The 21,033-nt window shown below is 45.1% G+C and overlaps 1 protein-coding gene across 1 annotated transcript in view; it reads right to left on the bottom strand.

Annotated features, from left to right (window-relative positions):
- The window catches only part of cacng2b (calcium channel, voltage-dependent, gamma subunit 2b), a gene marked incomplete at its 3' end in the record, with an annotated part of 39,905 nt that overhangs the window by 17,781 nt on the left and 1,091 nt on the right, over positions 1–21,033 (bottom strand). The window contains exon 2 of the mRNA XM_084465074.1: positions 1,712–1,795. Coding sequence (XP_084321200.1) covers positions 1,712–1,795 — 84 coding nt within the window. The remainder of the gene's footprint in view (positions 1–1,711; positions 1,796–21,033) is intronic.

Here is a 21,033-nt window from a genome sequence, read left to right as displayed (position 1 = left end):
ACCACTTCACTGAGATTTCGCTACTACAGGTAAAGGGCGACAAGGTTTGGTTAAACGGTGTGTTGGGAACGCAGAGAATGCAGATGCACCAACATCTAACAAGTTGGGAATCACAATACATTTTCATAGCTGGAAATGGAGCCACGGGCCTAAAGGAAGTGGGGAACAGGGAGGTACAGTACCAGGGTTTCCCTCGACAGCCCTGTTCAAAACAAGACACAGACAGAGGAGGGAGACTCTGTAACGTTTGACACTGAAGGGTATACGTAGGGGGGAAGATCAGAGTGTCATCCTACAGGTTAAAGTCTCTCTCTCTCGCTCTCTCTCTCTATCTCTCTCTCTCTTTCTCTCTCTCCAGATGTCAACCTGAGATGCTCCGTGTGGTCTTATTGAAACCGAAAACCGAGTGCTTCAGTTTCCGCACTTAATGGCTCCAGTCTGCAGAGGGCTCGCATCAGGGTTAACACAGGTCTATCTCCTTACGTTCATCTTCAGTCTGTTCCGCGGCAAAGTCAGCCTGGCTAGAGCACTGGGGTTTTGGTATTTCTTCGACTAGTTCTGTCCTATTGTGAAGCCTCAGAATGCCAATCCATAATTCATGCGACAAGCTTCCAGCTGGTTTTACACTGCATTGATGGTGAACCACTTTACGGTCCCAGTGTTCACCTCAACACCTCTGCAGCATGGCAACAGCAGTTTAACCGATGACACCAAGTGCTTGGCTGCCGGTCGAGATGTCGTCTAGTGTTCAGGGTTTGTGACTCCCGGAGCCAGGACGTTTAGGGTTCTCACCCACACGTCTAAAGTGTACCTGTGACCATGGCACAGAGCACGATGCCCCTAACCCCTCCCTGCCCGTGAGGTACAGGTATCTCAAACTCACTGGAAGTCCCTTTGGATAAAAGTGACGGCTAAACATGTGAAGAATAGACACATAAATATGGTATTTCTTCATCCGACGGACAATTGGTACTAAACTTGGTACTAAGCTGTTTCACACACGACAGGTGAGAACAAACCTATGCGACCAGATGGATCGACAACAGACAAAAGGAGAAAAGGAGGAGTGACACAGCAGAAGACAGACAGATGGATGGAGAGAGAGGAAGGATTGAGTGAAGGGAGGGAGGGATGGATGGACAGGAAGGCTGGGGGGGGGGGGGGGAGAGGTGCGACCCACATACAGAGTACCAGGAGCGTATTTATAGAAGGCCTTGCCCTAATTGGCAAGCCGCTGGGACAGACACTGCTCTGCCTCCTCCTCCTTCACCTACTCCACCTCCTCGTTCTTCACCTTCACCACTTCACCTCTCTTCACCTCCTTTAGCGCCTGCCTATCAAGTACTGTTGCCTGCTTTACCTCCGTCTCATCTTCCTCAGTCTCCGGTCCCCCCCTTCCCCTTCCCTCATCACCTCCTTCTCAACATTCACCTTCATCACCTTTTCATGACGACACCTCCTTACCCAGCCCCCTTGCATGTCCAACCTTCTTCTGCACCTCCTGCATCTCCTTAATCACCCCCCCACCCCCCCCCCTTTGTGTACCTCTTTCTGATTGGTCAGTGGGATACTGTAACCGCCACACCTTGCACATTGGCCTGTAGACCTGGGGACTCAACTACTAGTGGGAGATTCATAGTAGCCATCCAAATACTTTGGACTGGACTCAGTGGAGGTGTGGGCCAATGGGAGCAAAGGGGAGGAGACTCACGCAGGAAGTACTCTGCGGCGTCTGCTTCGTAGTCTGCGTCCTCCGGGAAGTGATCGATCTGCTTACACATGCCTTTAAAGGAACCTGGGGGAGAGACATAGAGAGACAGTTAGACACATGGAGAGAGAGAGAGAGAGAGAGAGAGAGAGAGAGAGAGAGAGACAAAGAGACATTGAGAGACAGTTAGACGCATGAAAAAGAGAGAGAGAAAGAGAGAGACAGTTAGACACAGGGAGAGAGTGCTAAAAGGACAGAGAGAGGACGATAAGTGTGGTAGATAAGAGAGACAAGGGCAGGGAGGATTTAAGGAAATTAGGTAACCTAGGGGAGATGGGAAGAGAGGAGGAAGATGAGGAAAAAGGGGCAAACCTGTGTATATATATCTGAGTGTGTGTGTGTGTGTGTGTATGTATGTTTGCTCCAGTAGTACTTGCATGGCCTCCCAAACCCCTGAGATGAAGCAGGCCCTTGTTCATTGGCAATTGAAGAAGGAAACATCAGCCGCCAGTTTATAAGTGGGAACAGAGTAACATGTGTAGTGTGTATGTATGTGCACGTGTGAACACACACACACACACACACACACACACACACACACACACACACACACACACACACACACACACACAAACACACACATACACACACACACACACACACACACACACACAAACTCAACCCATCACCTTGAAGCCATGATGTCATTTTATTTATTTAAATCACTGCAGAAAGAAATCGGAAAGGTTTGTTTTTCATGAGATTTGGATGCTAAATAATGCACTTTTTTGGCTGTTAAATCATATTGCTGTGAAGATTAGCTTAAATGGGGAGGTTCATTTTCATTTGATATATTTTTTTGTCACCTGATGCCAAACAAATATTTCCACATTAATGCCAAAAGCTGGTAAACAGTTTTTCTAAACACACCCAGGCTATTAGTCCTCACAAGCTGTCACTCATCTCTAAGCCCACCTATTTGTCCACACGATCTGTCACTCATCTCTAAGCCTGCCCACACCAACATCTACCGTCCTCCTGGTCCTCATGAGCTCTCACTCGTCTCTAAGCAACACCCTTCCCACCTTGTATTCCTTGTATTGGTCGTCACCAGGTGTCAGTCATGCGGATCCCCTTCTAAACTATACATCTTGGGTTGGGAGCAGAGGCTGTTATTCAGAGGTTGACCCCCATCTTTAGGGGTGGCCAGTAACACTCACTTCATCATCTCCGGGATAATGGCCCCCACTGCACTTATCCGCTCTGATTTAAAGCCTCCTCTCAGACCCAGTGGTTGTCACTTACAAATCAGAAACAGTTGTGGGATGACCTCATGGCCATTAAAGATAAGTTAATGCCGTTATTTAACTTAAGTGTGTGTGTGTGTGCGCGTGTGCGCGTGTGCGTTTGGGAGACACTCAACTGATACTGTATCTAATTCTAAGTTTGTAAGTGTTTCTTATGCTAATGTTGCAGAATGACACTTTCAATGTCAAGCTATGTAATTATATAATGCCTAACTGTATGTGTTGGGAAATATTAACAAAAGAAAGGTCTCCTTTTGTCCCCTGATCTTCCTATTTTCTGAATGTGAACATTTGTGCACTGACACAGTTTCATACGAGCAGCCAGCCAACCAATCAAGACTCAGTATTGTGTGGTAGCGCTTTCTACCTCTCTATGTCTCTCTCTCCCACTCAGTCTCGGTGTCTCTCTCTACTTTTCCGTGTCTCTCTCCCACTCAGTCTCCGTATCTCTCTCCACTCATCTATGTCATATTCCCATGAAACTTCTCTTCATATATGATATTGAAAAGTAGTAACCTTTTGTAACTGTTACTAAAATACAAGCATAATGCAGAAGTGTTTTTGCTGGTCTCCGCTAACAAGCCTCTGAAAGTTCTACACTGCTCCTTACTCAGTCGCTGTTCCTATAGTGATGCTTTTCGACGTAAGTCGCAAGGCTATGCTTGCCAAGATGTGATTGTGTGGATTGTGTAGAGCTTGGTCAAGGGAGGGGTTAATACAACATCAGTGATGACATTGCTAACTACAAACTAACAACTAGCATCAAATAAATAGCTAATAAATATAAAGTTGCAAGTTGGTGTGGTACGTATCCACGGGGATAACACTTCCCACTTCCTTCCTTTTTTTATTTTTAATGTCACAGTGATTCGAATTCTGGCTGAAATCGGGGTTCACTAAGATTTGAAAAATCTACTTCAACACCTCCTCCACACTCCAATAGCCGCCACCCTACAACGCCCACCTTGACCAATCAGATCACAGACCCACGGCAGACTGGTTGAATGTGTTTTCAAACAAGAAACGCAAATAAAAGACTGCGCTGGATTCATAGTAAAGTCACTTTGGATAAACCTGTCTGAGAAATGACTGAACACTGACTGAGAGAGACACACACACACACAAACACACACACATCACACACACACCACAACCATTGGCTTACTCCTAAAACCCAACTATACCAATCAATGTCAATTATGTATATTTTACACCTCATTCTGTAGGCCACACCCTTCTTTCTACTCATCTATCCGTCCATTTCATATTCATTATTGGCAACACATGAAAAACTAAAAACACATAAACCAAACTAAACTTAACATCAGCGATGGTTCCAGTGGAGTACACCTGTTACCATCACCACTTGAGTTCGCTCCAGGATTTCCAGTCAACCTGTGGCCTCCCCCAGTAACAGGTGCGTGGGTGAAATTAGCAGGCTCAGTGCATGGCTGTAGCTAAAACCAGGGATGGAATATAACATCCTCAACTCGGAATGTTTCAAAGACTGCTTGCTGACCTGAATCTGCGGATGGTCCCGATAATTGTTCGAAAAAAAATATTTAAAGAAAACTGAAACTTAGACTTCCAAGTCCAAAATCGTTGGTGTGTGTTTAACACCGTCGTAAGCTGGATAATTCATTAACGTGAAACAATCTGTGAAGTGGTGACCTTTAGGCACAACTGAAAAGAGCAGAGTGGAGCTTTGTGTTGGCGAACTTGTGCAGGTATTGGATGTGTTGGGCATGGCGGGCCGCCAGTCAGCTACAACACCATTCCCTCCCGGTGCCATCATCTCTTGTACTCAACCTTTGTTTAACCAGATGAAGATCAAGGGTCTCCTTTACAACAGAGATCTGCCCACGACCGGAGCGTAATGAAGTATTTTCATCAGTAAAAGTTCATGACACGATTACACAACATATAAAGAAGGGTTTCTGAGGCTTGTCTGAATTATGAGGACTTCAACTTGAGAGGACCTTGAGTCCTCACAAAACACAAAGCGACAGGAGTGTGTGAAGAGTGTCATTGTGTCTTGTAAAGGGGACACAAGGTGGATGATACCCTGGTATTTGTGGCTCAGCGTGTTCCCATGTGCATGTGTAATTGCACCACATTATAAAACAAATATCCCAATGCATATGGTGTGTGTGTGTGTGCATGTATTATTGTCAGGGTGTGTGTGTGTGTGTGTGTGTGTGCGGTGTGTGTGTGCATGTGTTATTGTCAGTATGTGTGTGTGTGTGTGTGTGTGTGTGTGTATGTGTGTGTGTGTGCCCCATTGACTCATTGGAGAAAGAGGAGGGGGTGTAAAGGCTTCTGAAAGGGGTTGGTGGGGGGGGGGGGTAGGGGTTGTAGATGACTCATCCACTGCAAGAGGCTCTCTCATTCTCTCTCTCTCTCTCTCTCTCTCTCTCTCTCTCTCTCTCTCTCTCTCTCTCTCTCTCTGCATAGCAACCACCGTGCAAAAACTCATATAGGTCCATAGCAACCATGTCATGGTGGTGGTCTTGTAAAGAAAACACACGCCATAGACACGGCAAAAACATGCACACAGCCAGGATGCGCATACACAGACACACACTAACACACACACACACACACACACACTTTACCTAAATGTACAAATGTCATCACTAATCTATGTTATGTTTTTTTTACTACTTCACCCCACTCCTTCCCTCACTAATATGCAGTACAGATGTTGTTTACACACACCAACACAAACACGGGTACACACACACACACACACACACACACACACACACACACACACACACACACACACACACGAGTACACCCACAAGTACACACACAAACTCAAACACACACACACACACACACACACACACACACACACATACACACACACACACACACACAAACACATACAAACACACAAGCACACATCCTCCCTCCTCCTCCCCAGATGTTGTTTGTCACAGAGCTGCCTTCCTTCACTCCATCTCTATTTCTCTCTCCTTCCATCTTTCTCTCGGTCCATCTCCTCCCCCTCACCAAACTCACACCCGCTGTTTCCACCTCTCTCTCTCTCTCTCTCTCTCGCGCGCGCTCGCTTTCTCTCTCTTACTCTCTGTCTCTCTCTCTTACTCTCTCTCCAATTATCTTATTCTCCCTCTCTCTCTCTCCCTCTCTCTCTCTCCCTATGCTTGTTGTTGGCCGGGCGGGGGTGGGTTTGGGGGTGGGTGGATGGCAGTGTCGCAGCCCATGTCCAGTCTTAACACAGAGACATGTGACCATCACACAACCGCTGGTTGTGTGTCCGTGTGAGATGTGCATATGTGCACCGGTGTCTAGGATGGTTGACGCTCACTTTTCTCAGTTAAAACAGCTCCTCAACCGAACACCAGCTAGTCACCGCCTGGCTGAGCCGCGACCGTGTGTTTGTTTGTGATGTTGTGGGGCTGGGGACCAATCAATACCTCAGATTCCAGTATCCCTTGACCACAAAACACAAAACGCGTGGTACCACCATTGGTCGTAGCAATTTGTGTCCACCTGGCTGCACTACCGGTACTTTGCTGCTCTCTATGCAATTGCCACATACCCAACCTCCCCTCTTTCTCCTCCTCCTCCTCCAAACACACACACACACACACACACAGCTGTATCACATAGTACTAATATTAACACCCAGTAACACCCAGTTGCAGAAAACATATCCATTGCAAAAAGTTTGGTGGTAAAAGCTCTCTCTCTCTGTCTTTCTCTCGCTGTCTCTGTCTCTCGTTCTCTTTTCTCTGTCTCTCCTCTCTCTGTGTCTGTGTGCGTTTGTGTGCATGTGTGTGTGCGTGTGTGTGTGTGTGTGTGTGTGATGAAACCAAACAATCGCCATGACAACAATGATTACTCATCCCTAAAGGAACTGGAATAACGTTGAATACAGTCTGATCACACCGCTGAAGGTGGATCTCTGCCCACTACTGGCTTGCTAGCCCGACACTATCTCATCTCTCTCTCTCTCTCATCTGCTCTCCCTCAGTTTCCCTCCTCTGCAATCTCTCTCTCTCTCTCTCTCTCTCCCTCTCTTTCTCTGATCTGTCTTTCTCGCCTCTGCTCCCTCTTCCCCTCTTCCCCTCTCTCACCCCTCCACTTTCTCCCTCCCTCCCTCTCCATCCCTTTCAGAGTGCCTTGGGCAAAATGATTAATTTGCAACTATTGATTCCTAAAAGGAACGTAGGAGGGACAGAGGAGAGAGGGAGATGAGAGGAGAGGAGCACAGACGAGAGGAGCGGGACGTAGAGGAGTAGGAGGGAGAGGGGAGAAGGAAGTTTGGGGAGGGAGAGAGGAGAGAAGGGGAGATGCAAGCAAATGAGAGCAGAGAAGAAAGCTTGGAAAGGATAGAAAGGGAGGAAGAGAAGGAGAGGGAGGAAGAAGAGGAGGAGAGGAAGGAAGAGGGGGAGAGGGGTAAGGTGCATCCGGTATTCAGAATAGCGCATCGCTGAAGCTCTTCCCTCACCTCCTCTCTCTCCCCCCCCTCCCCCGTCAACTCCCTTCTCCCCCTAACCTCTCCTCTAGCCTCCCCTCCTTAATGTAAGAAACAGCCAGCAGATGCACCAAGAGGAGAAGTGGGGGGGGGGGGCATCAATTCACCTCTGACTTCATGCACTCTCTCTCTAATCCTAACCTCCTGCTCCTGCTTCTCCTTCTTGTTTAGGTCATTTTGATTGATCAATTAACTGCTACTGAATGTCTACTCAGTTGGACTCGTTTACATGTTGCCCTCCAAGGGAGCTCGGATTGCTACATCATTAGCGCTTCAGGAAAAAGACCAGAGATCTTCCTCAGCAGAGATAGTTGCCATGGTTGCGAAACGTGTGGTTGTATATACGCCTGAACGTATCAATGCTTTTGAACACGGCATATCCCACATGCTGTTTTATACGCCGGGGGTGTGTGTGTGCCCGTGGGGGGATGAAGGATTGCAGGGGGTACTAGGACATTCTCGAAAAAAGGAGAAGAAAGAAGGAGAAACTGCAAAAAGGATTGAGCTAAAACAGAAGCACACAATGTTTCTGTAATAGGATTAAGGTGCTCCCTGGCCCTCTCTGACTTTGATGCATGCAGCCAGCAGTGTCATGTCGCTAAGCCATCCAAGTTTCTTTTTAAGAGAAAACTTTCAGAATTCAGGTCAGGTCACAAGAAGTGATGCGAAAAGCCTAATTAAGTTTTCCCTAACCGAAATATTTTGCGCTGGCGAATGGGGTACTTGGCTAAAGAAATATCTTTGAAGGGGGTACATTCGTAAAAATAGTTGGAGAACCACTGGTCTATTTTACTGAATGAATCAATGCCGTCTTTCTAACTGATTCTATCAGTTATTTTACAGTCTTTATGACTGAATGTATCGATGTTCATTTATATGTTATATGACTGAATTTATCAATGACCTTTCATAGTCAATGACTGAATGTATCAATGTTATTTTATGGCCCATATGACTGAATGTATCAATGTTATTTTATGGCCCATATGACTGAACGTATCAATGTTATTTTATTGCCCATATGGCTGAATGAATTGACATTGTCTTGTCATTGACCTGTTTATGGGACTGAATGTATCAATGCTGTTTCACACATTCACTCTACAAACAACAAAATGTGTCAACATGTGTGTCCCATCTAAAGAGATCAGGTTAGGTGTGTTTCATCACAGAACCCAACACAGGGAAACAGACATCAGTCCAGGTGAGGGTCAAAGGGTATTAGTGAGAGTGAAGTCACTGAGTCACCTCAAACAGCCTCCTGAGCAGCCTCACACGGTGACGACACCCACTAAACGGGCCAGGAACAACCATACATCACTTTTAAAAGGTGAAAGAGGAGTCCATAATGGTTCACCCATTTCACCGACAGACGTTTATGTAACGTTTCAGGGCAACTTTTAGAAGACCTTTATTAGACTATTAGACAATTTTAGGACATTTAAGGTGAAGAAAGGCTGTACAGACACACACACACACACACACACACACACACACACACACACACACACACACACACACACACACACACACACAAACAGATTAACAAGGTGGCAGCCATCATTAAACACACAACATCCTGTTAGGTTGAGAGTGGTGACATCAGCATTAGGGTGAATATTGGAATATCTGGCTGCTGATTGTAACACACAGAGAGTGTCCAACATCCAACCATCTAAACCCCCGATGAAGCCCTAGCTGGGTCCACAACATAATGGTGGTGAAGTGGTGTTTGTGAAGGCTGCATCTGCTTGAACTGTGTGTGTGTGTGTGTGTGTGTGTGTGTGTGTGTGTGTGTGTGTGTGTGTGTGTGTGTGTGTGTGTGTGTGTGTGTGTGTGTTTCACAGACTAACAGAAGCATGTTTCAGGTTGCTCATAGAGTCCTTTCTTCCTCCCACTCCCCCTGTCCTCTTCCTCCCACTACCTCCTTTCATCTTCCTCCCACTCTCCCATTTCCCTCCCACTCCCTCCTCTTCGCCTTGTCTTCCCCCCACTTCGTTTCTCCTCCTCCTCTTCCTCCTACTCTCTCCTCATCCTTTTCCTCCCACCCCTTGTCTTCCTCCCACTCTTTCTCTCCCATCCTCTTCTTCCTCTTGGTCCCTCCCCTTCTTCCAACCCTCCCCTTTCCCGCCCACTCCCTCCTCTTCTCCTCCTCTTCCTCCTGCTCCCTCCTCCTCTCCTCCTCCTCCTCCTCCTCACTATTTGCCCTCCTCTCCTTTCTCCTCCTACTCCTCTCTACTCTACCTCTCCATCCATCCTCCTCTTCCTTGCACCCCGCCCCCCCAATTCCCAACTCTCCTCCTCCTCCTCCTCCTCCTCCTCCACCTCCTCCTCCTCCTCCTCCACCTCCTCCTCCTCCTCCACCTCCTCTCTCCTATCACCTCCATTAAGCTGGCTCTCCATGGTGCCTGGGTGGGTGGTGGGAGGGAGGACACTGGAGGACGTTGCTTCATCCTGCTATGATAATGGCAGCATTTCCCCATGCTGTTTCAGCTGGCCCAGTGGATCCCCGTTCTGGATCATCAACTCAACCTCAACCTCAACTCTGACCTCTAACCTCAGCTTCTGCTGGGGGGGGGTGGCTGCCTGGGGGCTATGCACGGTAAACGCTCCATAAGAGAGACACACACACGCACAGGTGCACATACACTTACAAACAGACACACACGCGCATGTACAAGCACATACACACACACATACACACACACACATACACACGCAAACACACATACACACGCAAACACACATACACATACACACAGACACCCACACACACACACACACACACACACACACACACACACACATACATATACACACAGACACACACACACACACACACACACACACACACACACACACACACATATAGACTCACACCTGCTCATACATGCACACACATACACACATACTCATACATACATAGCCCAAACTTGCAGAATGCAGATGCACTGTAGTTTATGTGAACATGTATTTGGTTATATAATGCTGAGCAAACCCACCCACACTGACACACTATCCACATCTTTGCTTGCTTCAAGATCCCTGTGTGTGTGTTTGTGTGTTAAAGTAGGACTGGTTGGTATCTGTGGAGACATAACTGTGTTATTGCATCAGTAGAAGTAGTAAGTGTGTTTTAATTGCTATGCAAAGAAAGGCATATTTATGTCGATTCGTGTGCCTGTGCACAGCTAATGAACGTCTTAGCAGCAACAATCATTTCCTCTGCCCAGGAACGCATCACTACCCCGTCTCATCTTCTCAAACGGCAGAATCCATCCTTAAAGTGAGTTACTCAGCTGCACCTCCACCTCATCATCCCAAACAGGGATGCCACACACCACAGGTAGGATAGAGCGGGTCAACAAGTGTGTTGACGGTATACCGTTCATGACCCACATGCATGTCATCCAAAGCATCACAATGTGATCCCATGTTTCAAAAATGTCACAATCCCGTTATTCAGAATACAGGGCTTAGTTCGTCGTGATGTCAGATCGCCATGACCGCCACCATCGACAAGAAAAGATCCCATGATGCATTCTGATCTACAAGCCCTATTGGCTATACAGAAAACATTACGACATTCAAGCCCAAACACACTTACACACACACATACACACCTACACACACACACACACACACAAACTGGTGTGTATGTAAACACAATGAGCCATAGATCATACAGGGGAGCCAGGTCCGTATAAAGCTGTCCTGATTTAGCTGTGCACTGCAGGCTCTATTAAACATGGTTAATGGATCAGCTGGATTGGAGCAGGGAGCCAGGAGAGAGGCATCTTCCACCTGGACATCCATACCACACATAACGTCATACTTCATTCACATACTAACCCATATTACCATATTACCACCCATTACCAGGTGAGACTGAACATAATGTCGTACCAGGTGAGACTGAACATAATGTCATACCAGGTGAGACTGAACATAATGTCATACAAGGTGAGACTGAACATAATGTTGTACCAGGTGAGACTGAACATAATGTTGTACCAGGTGAGACTGAACATAATGTTATATCAGGTGAGACTGAACATAATGTTGTACCAGGTGAGACTGAACATAATGTTATACCAGGTGAGACTGAACATAATCTTGTACCAGGTGAGACTGAACATAATGTCATACCAGGTGAGACTGAACATAATTTCATAACAAGTGAGAATGAATGGTGTTGTATAGTGGAGTCATAACGATATCTGCTGATATCTTCTGTCCTAATGCCGGCCTGTAAGGCTCACTAGTCATGGACCCATCTGTGTGTGCGTGTGTGTGTGTGTGTGTGTGTGTGTGTGTGTGTATGTGTGAGTGTGTGTGAGTGTGTGTGTGTGTGTGTGTGTGTGTGTGTGTGTGTGTGTGTGTGTGTGTGTGTGTGTGTGGGCGTGTGTGAGTGTTTGTGTGTGGGCGTGTCTGTGTGGGCGTGTGTTCCCTTGTGTGAGTGTGTGCAATACTGGGGTTGCCAGGTGTGTGATAGAGAGATAGAGGAACCTATTATTACGAGACATGTGACCCCTGGGGTCTTAGGTTAAATTCCCAGTAGCTACACACACACATCTCAAAGCAATGATGCCTGGCAAAGAGAGGGGGGGAGGAGGGGGTTCCGGGAAAAATACTATTGTGTTCAGCACTCTACCCCTAGAGAGAGCCACACACACACACACACACACACACACACACACACACACACACACAGGCACTAAAACACACCTTTTGGCTTAGGATTAGGGAATTGTGATTGTGTCAACATATTTCCCAGTAGGCGTCAAACCACACACACACACACACACACACACACACACACACACACACACACGCACACACACATACACACACTCAGTTGACTACGTACAACACACACTGTGCAACACAATGATAATCTACAACATACACAACAATCACTACCTGCAAAACATATTGGATTTGTAGTACACAAATCACTATTCACATCAAATAGACACCCTCCACAACACAACACAATGACTGCATGAGCCACAATGCATAAACACTGTGAACAGTTACAATATTGTTAGCGCACCTTAAGAACATAACAACTCCAGGACATTTAGTACACACCGAAACATGCCCTGTGTGATCGCTTCCGCCGAAAAACACGTTGGATATAAAGTCACTGGCAACCAGCTTCACAAGCCCACCATGCGATCACAAGCTTGCGCTGAGGAACACACCAGCCTGCGAGGTGTCCAGTCTTTATTTCCTTATTAATGCTGCAGTCTTATGTAATAAGTTACCGGCGCGGCGGCCTACAGAACAGACCTGCACCGTGGTTGGATTCCCACTCCAGGCCCCCTAGCGCTGAGAATCCATGTGCTCAGGGTTTTATATATGTAAATGAATACATGTGTATAGATGTTGTTTCAGAGAGATTTCTTCAATGTGGAGTCATTTTTCCCAAATCACCTATCTCCATGCAAGCGCCATGTAGAAGACAGAAAGCACCTGTTGAAGCCTCTTCCTTACCTCGGGAGAATGAACAGGAGTCAACTTTTTCGTGGATTTTCCTCAGGTGTAGAAAGCATTGATAGTAGTAGGTAGTAAGTCAGTAGTAAGCCAGTAAAGGTTACAATAGGTAGTTGGCTGGCTAAAGACCAAACTGCCATGACAATTAGTTGACAGGCAAACTACGATGACCTTGTCACAGGCATTGCGATTGGATGGAATCGTTTCACTCACAACAGGCGGATGGAACACATGCTTGTAGTCCTGGTAACTGGACTCATTTTCAAACATCTGACCTGCCAACGGCTCTGATGTCATCCACGGATTTAAAGGAGCCAGCTGATGTGCTCCCCATCTCTAGATGGAGAGCACACACAACGACGTGATGTTCAGCTTGAGATACACTATCAACTTCCTGTTGCTTTGTAAAGCAACAGCGACCAATGGAATTTGGCCAGCAGGCTTCTTTTTTTTTTGCTTAGATGCAAATCAGACAAGCTGTTATTAAACACAGATGTTGTTGGGGTGGAGAGAAAAGAAACATGATGGCCAAATTAATCACAAGGATGGATTGGGCTACAAACCAACATGGCAGCTCTGGGACTAGTTTTTCAACATGCTCTTGGACAACAATGGAAGTCTAAAGCGCTGACAGTATGGGCGTCTGCCCTCCTGATTGCCAGACAGGCATTACATGAGAGACAGACAAAGGCATTGCTGTTGTTGATTGTTGTTGTTGTTCCTTGTTTGATGTTGTTCTACTTGAAAGGCTTGCAATGGAACAAACATGGTGACCTTGTGTGTCCAGTTCAACAGTGTTATGATGTACATACAGTGATAAACATTAAAACTTGCTTATAGACAGAACTGTCAAGTTCAGTACAGTTACACCCTCACACATAAGATAGCATATAAGGAAATAACAAGTTACATTTAATATTAATTGTATACAACCTACAGTGTTAACTGTATTCTTCCTGTGTGTATCTGTCTAAGGCTAGGCCAATGTTATTATTATTATTTTTATCCTTGTCGTTTGTGCGTTTGTGGTGGTGACATGTATCATATATATGGGTTTTAATATGACATGTGTCAATATGTATGTGATTTGTATGTATTGAGTGAGCGGCTGTGTTGGTATTGAAAGCGTTTGTGTGTGTATGTGTGTGTGTGTGTGTCCCAGACCAGTGTGTTTATATATATATATATATATATGTGTGTGTGTGTGTGTGTGTTTGTGAGTGTGCATGTGAACCGTAAAGAAGTCTATGTCTGATTGAGAGGTCCTGATGCGTAGTTGACAGGTTGGCCTTGTGCTTTTGACGACACACTCCATCGCCGTGGTTACGCAGCATGCCTTTAAGAGCGGTACTGGAGGTACCGCTCTTAAGACGTAAGTTATTTTTAATTGCACACGCTAAGGTTATCAAACACATTCAGGACTTTAAACTAGAAGGGCTACACATTTGGCCATTCTGTTAATTTCTTTCTATGAATGAAGTTTTGAAATTAGCTAGCTCATATATATATATATATATATATATATATATATATATATATATATATATATATACATATATATACATTTATATATATATAGTATGTAAATACACACATACAAGTAGTTGCACTGTTTAATTCTGTCTTACACATTTCACACAGTGACACGCACTAGCAACACAATAGCGCAGCACGCCACCAAGCAGCTCATAAAACACGTTGTAATAGGTGTCAAATCCGCTGTTTCAGTGAGCCCCCGTAGAGCCCCAACAGGCAGCTACAGCTCTCTTTATCTATTATTTAGATTGTCTCTTTACGGCCATCCTCGCCGCTAAAGAAACACCGGGCGACACCTCAAGCCGGCCTGACACCGTGCTGGAGTGCTAGCGACGACCATTGCTAGCAGCGTGTGTTGCCGCGATGTCTGCCACCGTTGTTGTCGGGCAGAAAAATCCTAACTGCTAAAAGCATCAACTGTACCCAAGGGACGTTGCTTTTAACTGATCCGACATGAATAGGTTTTGTTTTTCTTTTCCATATGTCGATAAAAAGTGTTAATAATCCTAAATATTTATTCAAAGGCTGAAATACCAAATGATCAGTCTCATGTTAATGCTAACATATATAAAATATCAGTAGTGCGCTCATAGACACACCACACTCACACACACACACGCACACACACACACATCCTCACAACAAACAGACACACACGCACACACACACACATGGCCTCACAACACACCATGCAGTAATGGAGATTAATGGGGACGTTTAGACCCTGCTGAGCGCCACCTGTCCAAGCTTGGATCCACCTAGGGCAGCCTTCCTCTGCTCCGTGCCCAGGAAAGAGAGGCTATCCTGGGGCAGGATCAATCATGTAGGTCCCTGACAGGCTGGTTCTTTGAAGCCAACCCCCACAGCTGGACCATCAACATGGGGCATGTCTGTCCACCGTAGTGGGACATCAGGTCAACCAGATCAGTCCTGGAGGCCTGCCGAAGCTATGAGTGTTTGTTGTCATGTGCCTTTCAATACACAGGCAAACTCGTTCAACTGTCTTTCTAGGGAGATAAACAACAAGATATATTCACTCACACACCACACAAACATGATGACAAACACAGACATAATTATACATACACTGAAATGTACACATATATGCATATGGCCCAACACACACACACACACACACACACACACACACACACACACACACAGACGCACATGACACGCACGCATGCACAAATATACTCACACACACATATGTTGTGTTTATCCCTGCTGATGCCCAGTCCAACAGACTGAAACAGTGTCACTGCAACTGAATACTTGAGGAGAGATTGAGACAGACGCTGAGATAAAGCAGAGGAACAGACCTGGAAACAACACACTGGTGGCGACCAGATTAGCTTCCTAAAGCTTCCATAACAATGTGAGGACATTTAAAGAATTTAAAGGAACAGTTGCGCATCATCGCCAGTAATTTACAATTAATTTGTATTGCATTGAAATGGCTATACACAAACTATTATTTACTATAATAGTTTCAAATCCCACTGTCCATTGGCGTTAAACTAAGGTTAAAAAGGTGGAGGATGAAATGGAGGCGTGTGTTTACTTTATTCATGTTTATTCATGTTTCACATGAACTATGAATTGATAGGTAGGCTACGGTGGCAGCAGGGAAAGATTCAGCCAACAAATGGCGCGATCTGGCTAACAACGCTCCCTATTAGCATAATTAACGTCGTCGCGGCAACGCACTGCAGTCCTGAGACAGCAGTTAAGACTGCCTTGTAGACCAGCAAAAAGACCCGAGCACAGACACACACACACAAATGCTTTAGCGTCAACGCATGCACAGACACCGTGCACGCACACGCACACACACACACATAGCAGAGCGGCAAGTTAACTGCATCCAACGCACGATTTTAAGGCCCACGCAAACACCACCAGATGTATACTTAAACTCCAGGCTGCATGCTTTGTGGCGGGTTATGTCATCGCTCTGTGTGTGTGCGTGCGTTAGCTAGCTTATCGCATGCACAGCCCGTTGAATTCCACCTCAAAACTGCATTGGGAAAATATTTCGAAACCAAACCGAAAGATGTGTGTGAGCCTCCTGTAGTCCGGTAGGAGCGTTGGAACACAGGCCTACAGCATGACGTAATACAGGAGAGATAGGTTAGATTCAACACAGGCCTGTATGTTAAAGATAGCACAGGATGCCCGAAGGAGGGAGACCGCACACCAGAGCTGCTCTTCCTCTCTCTCTCTCTCTTCCTCTCTCTCTCTTTCTCTCTCTTCTAGCTCTCTCACCCTCCCTCCTACTCGCTCTCCTACTCTCTCGCTCTCTCATTCCCTCCTTCTCCACCTCCGTTTCTCTGCACCACTGCAATAATATAAAAGCTCGAGCTGTAGCTAAACGGTTGAGAACAGAAGGGAGGAGAATTCAGATCTGGTTCCGGTTCTAGGAGAGGGATTCGGATTCCTGCTCCGATCCTGCAAGTTCCCATGGCTGCCCAGATGTGAGCCATCTTCAAAAGATAACTCTGACGAAACTCAGGGGCTAAGATAAAGTTATGGCATTGAAACGTGTTTGTGATTCATGTGAGTCATGTTGTGGACCAACTAAAGGTCTGTCATTGGCTATTCAGTCATTGGGCAGATGCTGTCGTCCCGAGCGACCTACAGTGGTTCTACTGGGATACGTGGCAGAGCAGGAACAAGTACAGGGGCCTCTTGCTCAAGGATGCCTTCGGGTTAGGCTGTGGACATCGGGGCTGGAACCCAGAACCTTTCAGCTTTGAGCAGAACAGCTTAACCACTAGACTTGAAAAGTATTTGAAACCGAAAAAGTGAAAGTGAAGACCAGAGTATATGCTATAAAGCTGGCGGAGAGACCACCACACACTCCAGCCCCTGACAATGTGACTGGGAAGCACTGAGTTGGGGAAGGGGGGGGGGGGGGGGGGGGGGGGGTGTGATGTCATGACATTGCTTCAACGACCTGGAGCGTCACTAGAGCTACGGTCTCTGACGTCAGCAGTGCACGTGTTGTTACATAGCCTTGTGCACAGGTGGGGGTGTTCTCTCTCTCGCACACACACACACACACACACACACACACACACACACACACACACACACACACACCTACACACACACACACACGCACACACACACACACACACCATAAACAGTAGTAGGTTTGATTTGGGACCACACTTCTGGGGGAACTTAATTCACAATGCGTTACAAAGTGTTACATTCATTTGTTAACATTTACAAATTAAACAAAAAACAAACAGAAGTTACATACAAATTAATTATTACTCATAACTTTTATCCTATTGAATATTATCGCTTACCTGCAAACTAGGACTTAATCTTACTGACTGTCCTCGATTGGTCATCATTATGAGAACAAATGACTTCAAATGTCCGCAGTCCAATGAGCTGTGATGTTCCCGAAACATCCTTTAATTTACAAACAGAAATGTTCCTCAAATCACCTTTAGGGTATTGGTAGTGCACTGTACACTATTCACTATTTAGTCATTTAGAGCAGACACATATTTAGTCAAAGTTGTCTTAGCAAGGGAGAGAGTCATGTTTGTAACTAGTTGATCTGAGCAGCCCATGAGCTACTCTTCCTGATAGCATCAGCCATTAGAACAGGTGAAGTCGGCAAGCTCTATAACCCATGGCAATAACATCTGGGCTCCTTTCTAATAGTCATTCTAATAGTCATTCTAGAGCCATTCCACCCTTGCTTCCTAAATCTAGATGTTATCCCCCACTGTCCCAACAAGCTTGTGATTGGCCCAGATCATCATCAGCCCGATGATGATCCCGATAACCCGATAACCTCCCGATAGCCCGATAACCTTTAATGGCACTGAAACAGCTCAGCTGTCTCAACACCCTCCTACGGCTGGACCAATAACTGCCATTGCTCGTCTCTTCAAAAGGTATGGGGAAGCAACACAGGACGTGGGACAGCGTTTATTTCCGACCCACGGCCTACATACTAGACTACATAGTCCATGGAACACCCCTGAATCACACTACTATCCGCGCAGTCGATGTGACGGCTTTCATGCGGATGTGAGAGTGTGAGTTATGGTGAGCGTGTGACTATTTGAGTGAGTGTTTTAGAATTTGAAAGTGTGAGAACGGTTAACATAGAAACACAATAATTCAGTGCGTGAACATTAAGCTGGCAATATAGTCCACAGAAAAGTGAAAATATAAAAAAAAACCTGAATTAAGAATATGTTTTTTTTTTTGTACAAAAGCACCTGTATTGTCCTTTAAGTGCAATGTTGGTTTGTGGATCAGTATCTTCAAGACCACTTAATAAATATTCATGAATCATATCGGATCAGAAAGGAAAATGAGCCGCCCGAATAAAATAAGGACTCGGTTTGGGTTGTACCAATTCATCAGCATCAACATTAAAGTCAGAACAGTGAACATTTATGACAAACGGCAATTAATAGCACTTGAACTGTAACATGGTTCAATTCATCTGGTGACATTCAGACAAAGTCCAAAATGGCAGTTTTACTAATCCTAATTTAAACATCCGTTTGTTAAACAGTTCACGTCAGATTTTCTTTTACAATACTCAAGATATAATATATAAAAGAAAAGACTTTGCCCAAAGAACGAAGACCAATGAAGTCTGATCAATGGTGGTCAGAAAATATTTGAATAGAGGCAGAAGAGGAATGCCTTCTTAAGTAGTTAATAATTTTTGTTTTTTGTTAAAGTTAACAATTATAATATAATCTTTATTATTGTGTATAATAACACTATTTGCTAATATGCTATACAATAATACTCTTTGATAATACTTAACTTTTTACTATAATAATAATTGCGTGAGCATACAAGGAAATTATATTACTCTAGCGTCTATATAATTCAACTCTATGTTATTATAATATTCAATGTATCTATTAATAGGTTAAATTAATACTACTTTGATCTTCTATGAGGGCTACTGCCTTATCAGAGAGTACGGCTGGTATGACATTAAACACGGCCCCTGGGCAAGTGGGTCAAACTTAGCCTCTTTTTCTCTCCCTCTCTCCCTCTCTGCTCCTCCTCCTCCTCCCTATCGGTCTCTAACCCCCTGCCCCCCACATACATCTCTTCTCTATCTCCCTCCCTGTCTCTCTCTCTCTGTCTCTACTCCCTCTCTCTATCTCTCTCACTCTCTGCCTCTCTTCTTTTTCCTCTCTGTCTCCCTCACTCTCTTTTTCTTTCTCTAACTTTGTCTCCATCTCCCCCTTTTTCTTTCCCTTTCTTCCCCATCTCTGCCTCTCCGTAAGCATGGGTTAAAATAGAATAAAATAGAAAATAGACAATTGGGAACTTATACACAACGTTCTTTTTTTTTTCAAGATGTGTAATCATGTATGTATGTGTGTTGACATTGGCAACATAGAGAGCGACATCAATATTTTATAAATGCATACGTCTATTTTCTACCTCTCAACAACACCACGTGTGTCTTTAGGTGCTGGTTCATGCTAAACACGTCAAGACTTGGAATGGTGGTCGTGGAATGGTATAAACGGGTATGGAATCCCATTACACAAGAAGGCCCTCTCTCTCTCACACTATCTGGAGTGTTTCTATCTGTTTTGTAGAAATAGAATGAACACTATCTGTTGTTTAAATAAAGTCTCAACCATTGATGCTGTTTAAAGGTGGATCTCATAGTGTTATAGGGACGAGTCATGATTTTTTTTTTTTTTTAAAGATGTGAAATAAGAAAAGGTTGACTAGCTAATGCAACCATGTTGTCTTTAAATTATACTGTCCCTCGTTTTTATACCCACCCGTCTGCACTGGGGCAGTATAGCATTAGCCAGAGTGCGGCTAGCTAGATGTTTCTGCACAAACAGCAAAAACATGCAAAGACTTGGGGTGAAAACGTGTACTTGAGGAAATAAGTCATCCAACCATAAACGGTTACAAAAATATTGAAATCAAATCCCACGTTCGACAAGCTTCACAATAAGGACCGCCCACCAGGAACGTCCCGAGATCAAAGCTGAATGTGAAATGTACAGCAGCATATCACTGTAATCTCAATAATAGTTGTGTGGCAGTCAGATTTAAACACAGATAACATTGATGTGTGTGTCCCGTGTGTCAGTCCTATGTGTCTAGCTGTGTATACCTGCCCAGGAGCCGGTCGGGCAGTAGCACACTCTCCTTAGAGCCATTGTTTGGCCAATATACGTTGTCCATTAAATACAACTATACTATAGTGGTCAATTCTACTTAGCAAGAGGTATAATACCACATGGACCTTCACTGGTTGGTCTACGTTGGCAGATAATACACAGCCTCCATGTGGCTTTAACAACACACACACACACACACACACACACACACACACACACACACACACACACACAAAGATCTATAAGAGCTTAGTAAATACAGTTTCTGTAATGGTCTTTGTTGCCAGTGCATTCCTTTGAATAATCAGGGAACCCCCCATT

The sequence above is a fragment of the Micromesistius poutassou genome (genome assembly GCF_964030765.1).
Source record: "Micromesistius poutassou genome assembly, chromosome: 3".
Lineage (NCBI taxonomy): Eukaryota > Metazoa > Chordata > Actinopteri > Gadiformes > Gadidae > Micromesistius > Micromesistius poutassou.
This window is presented reverse-complemented; position numbering and strand designations above follow the sequence as displayed.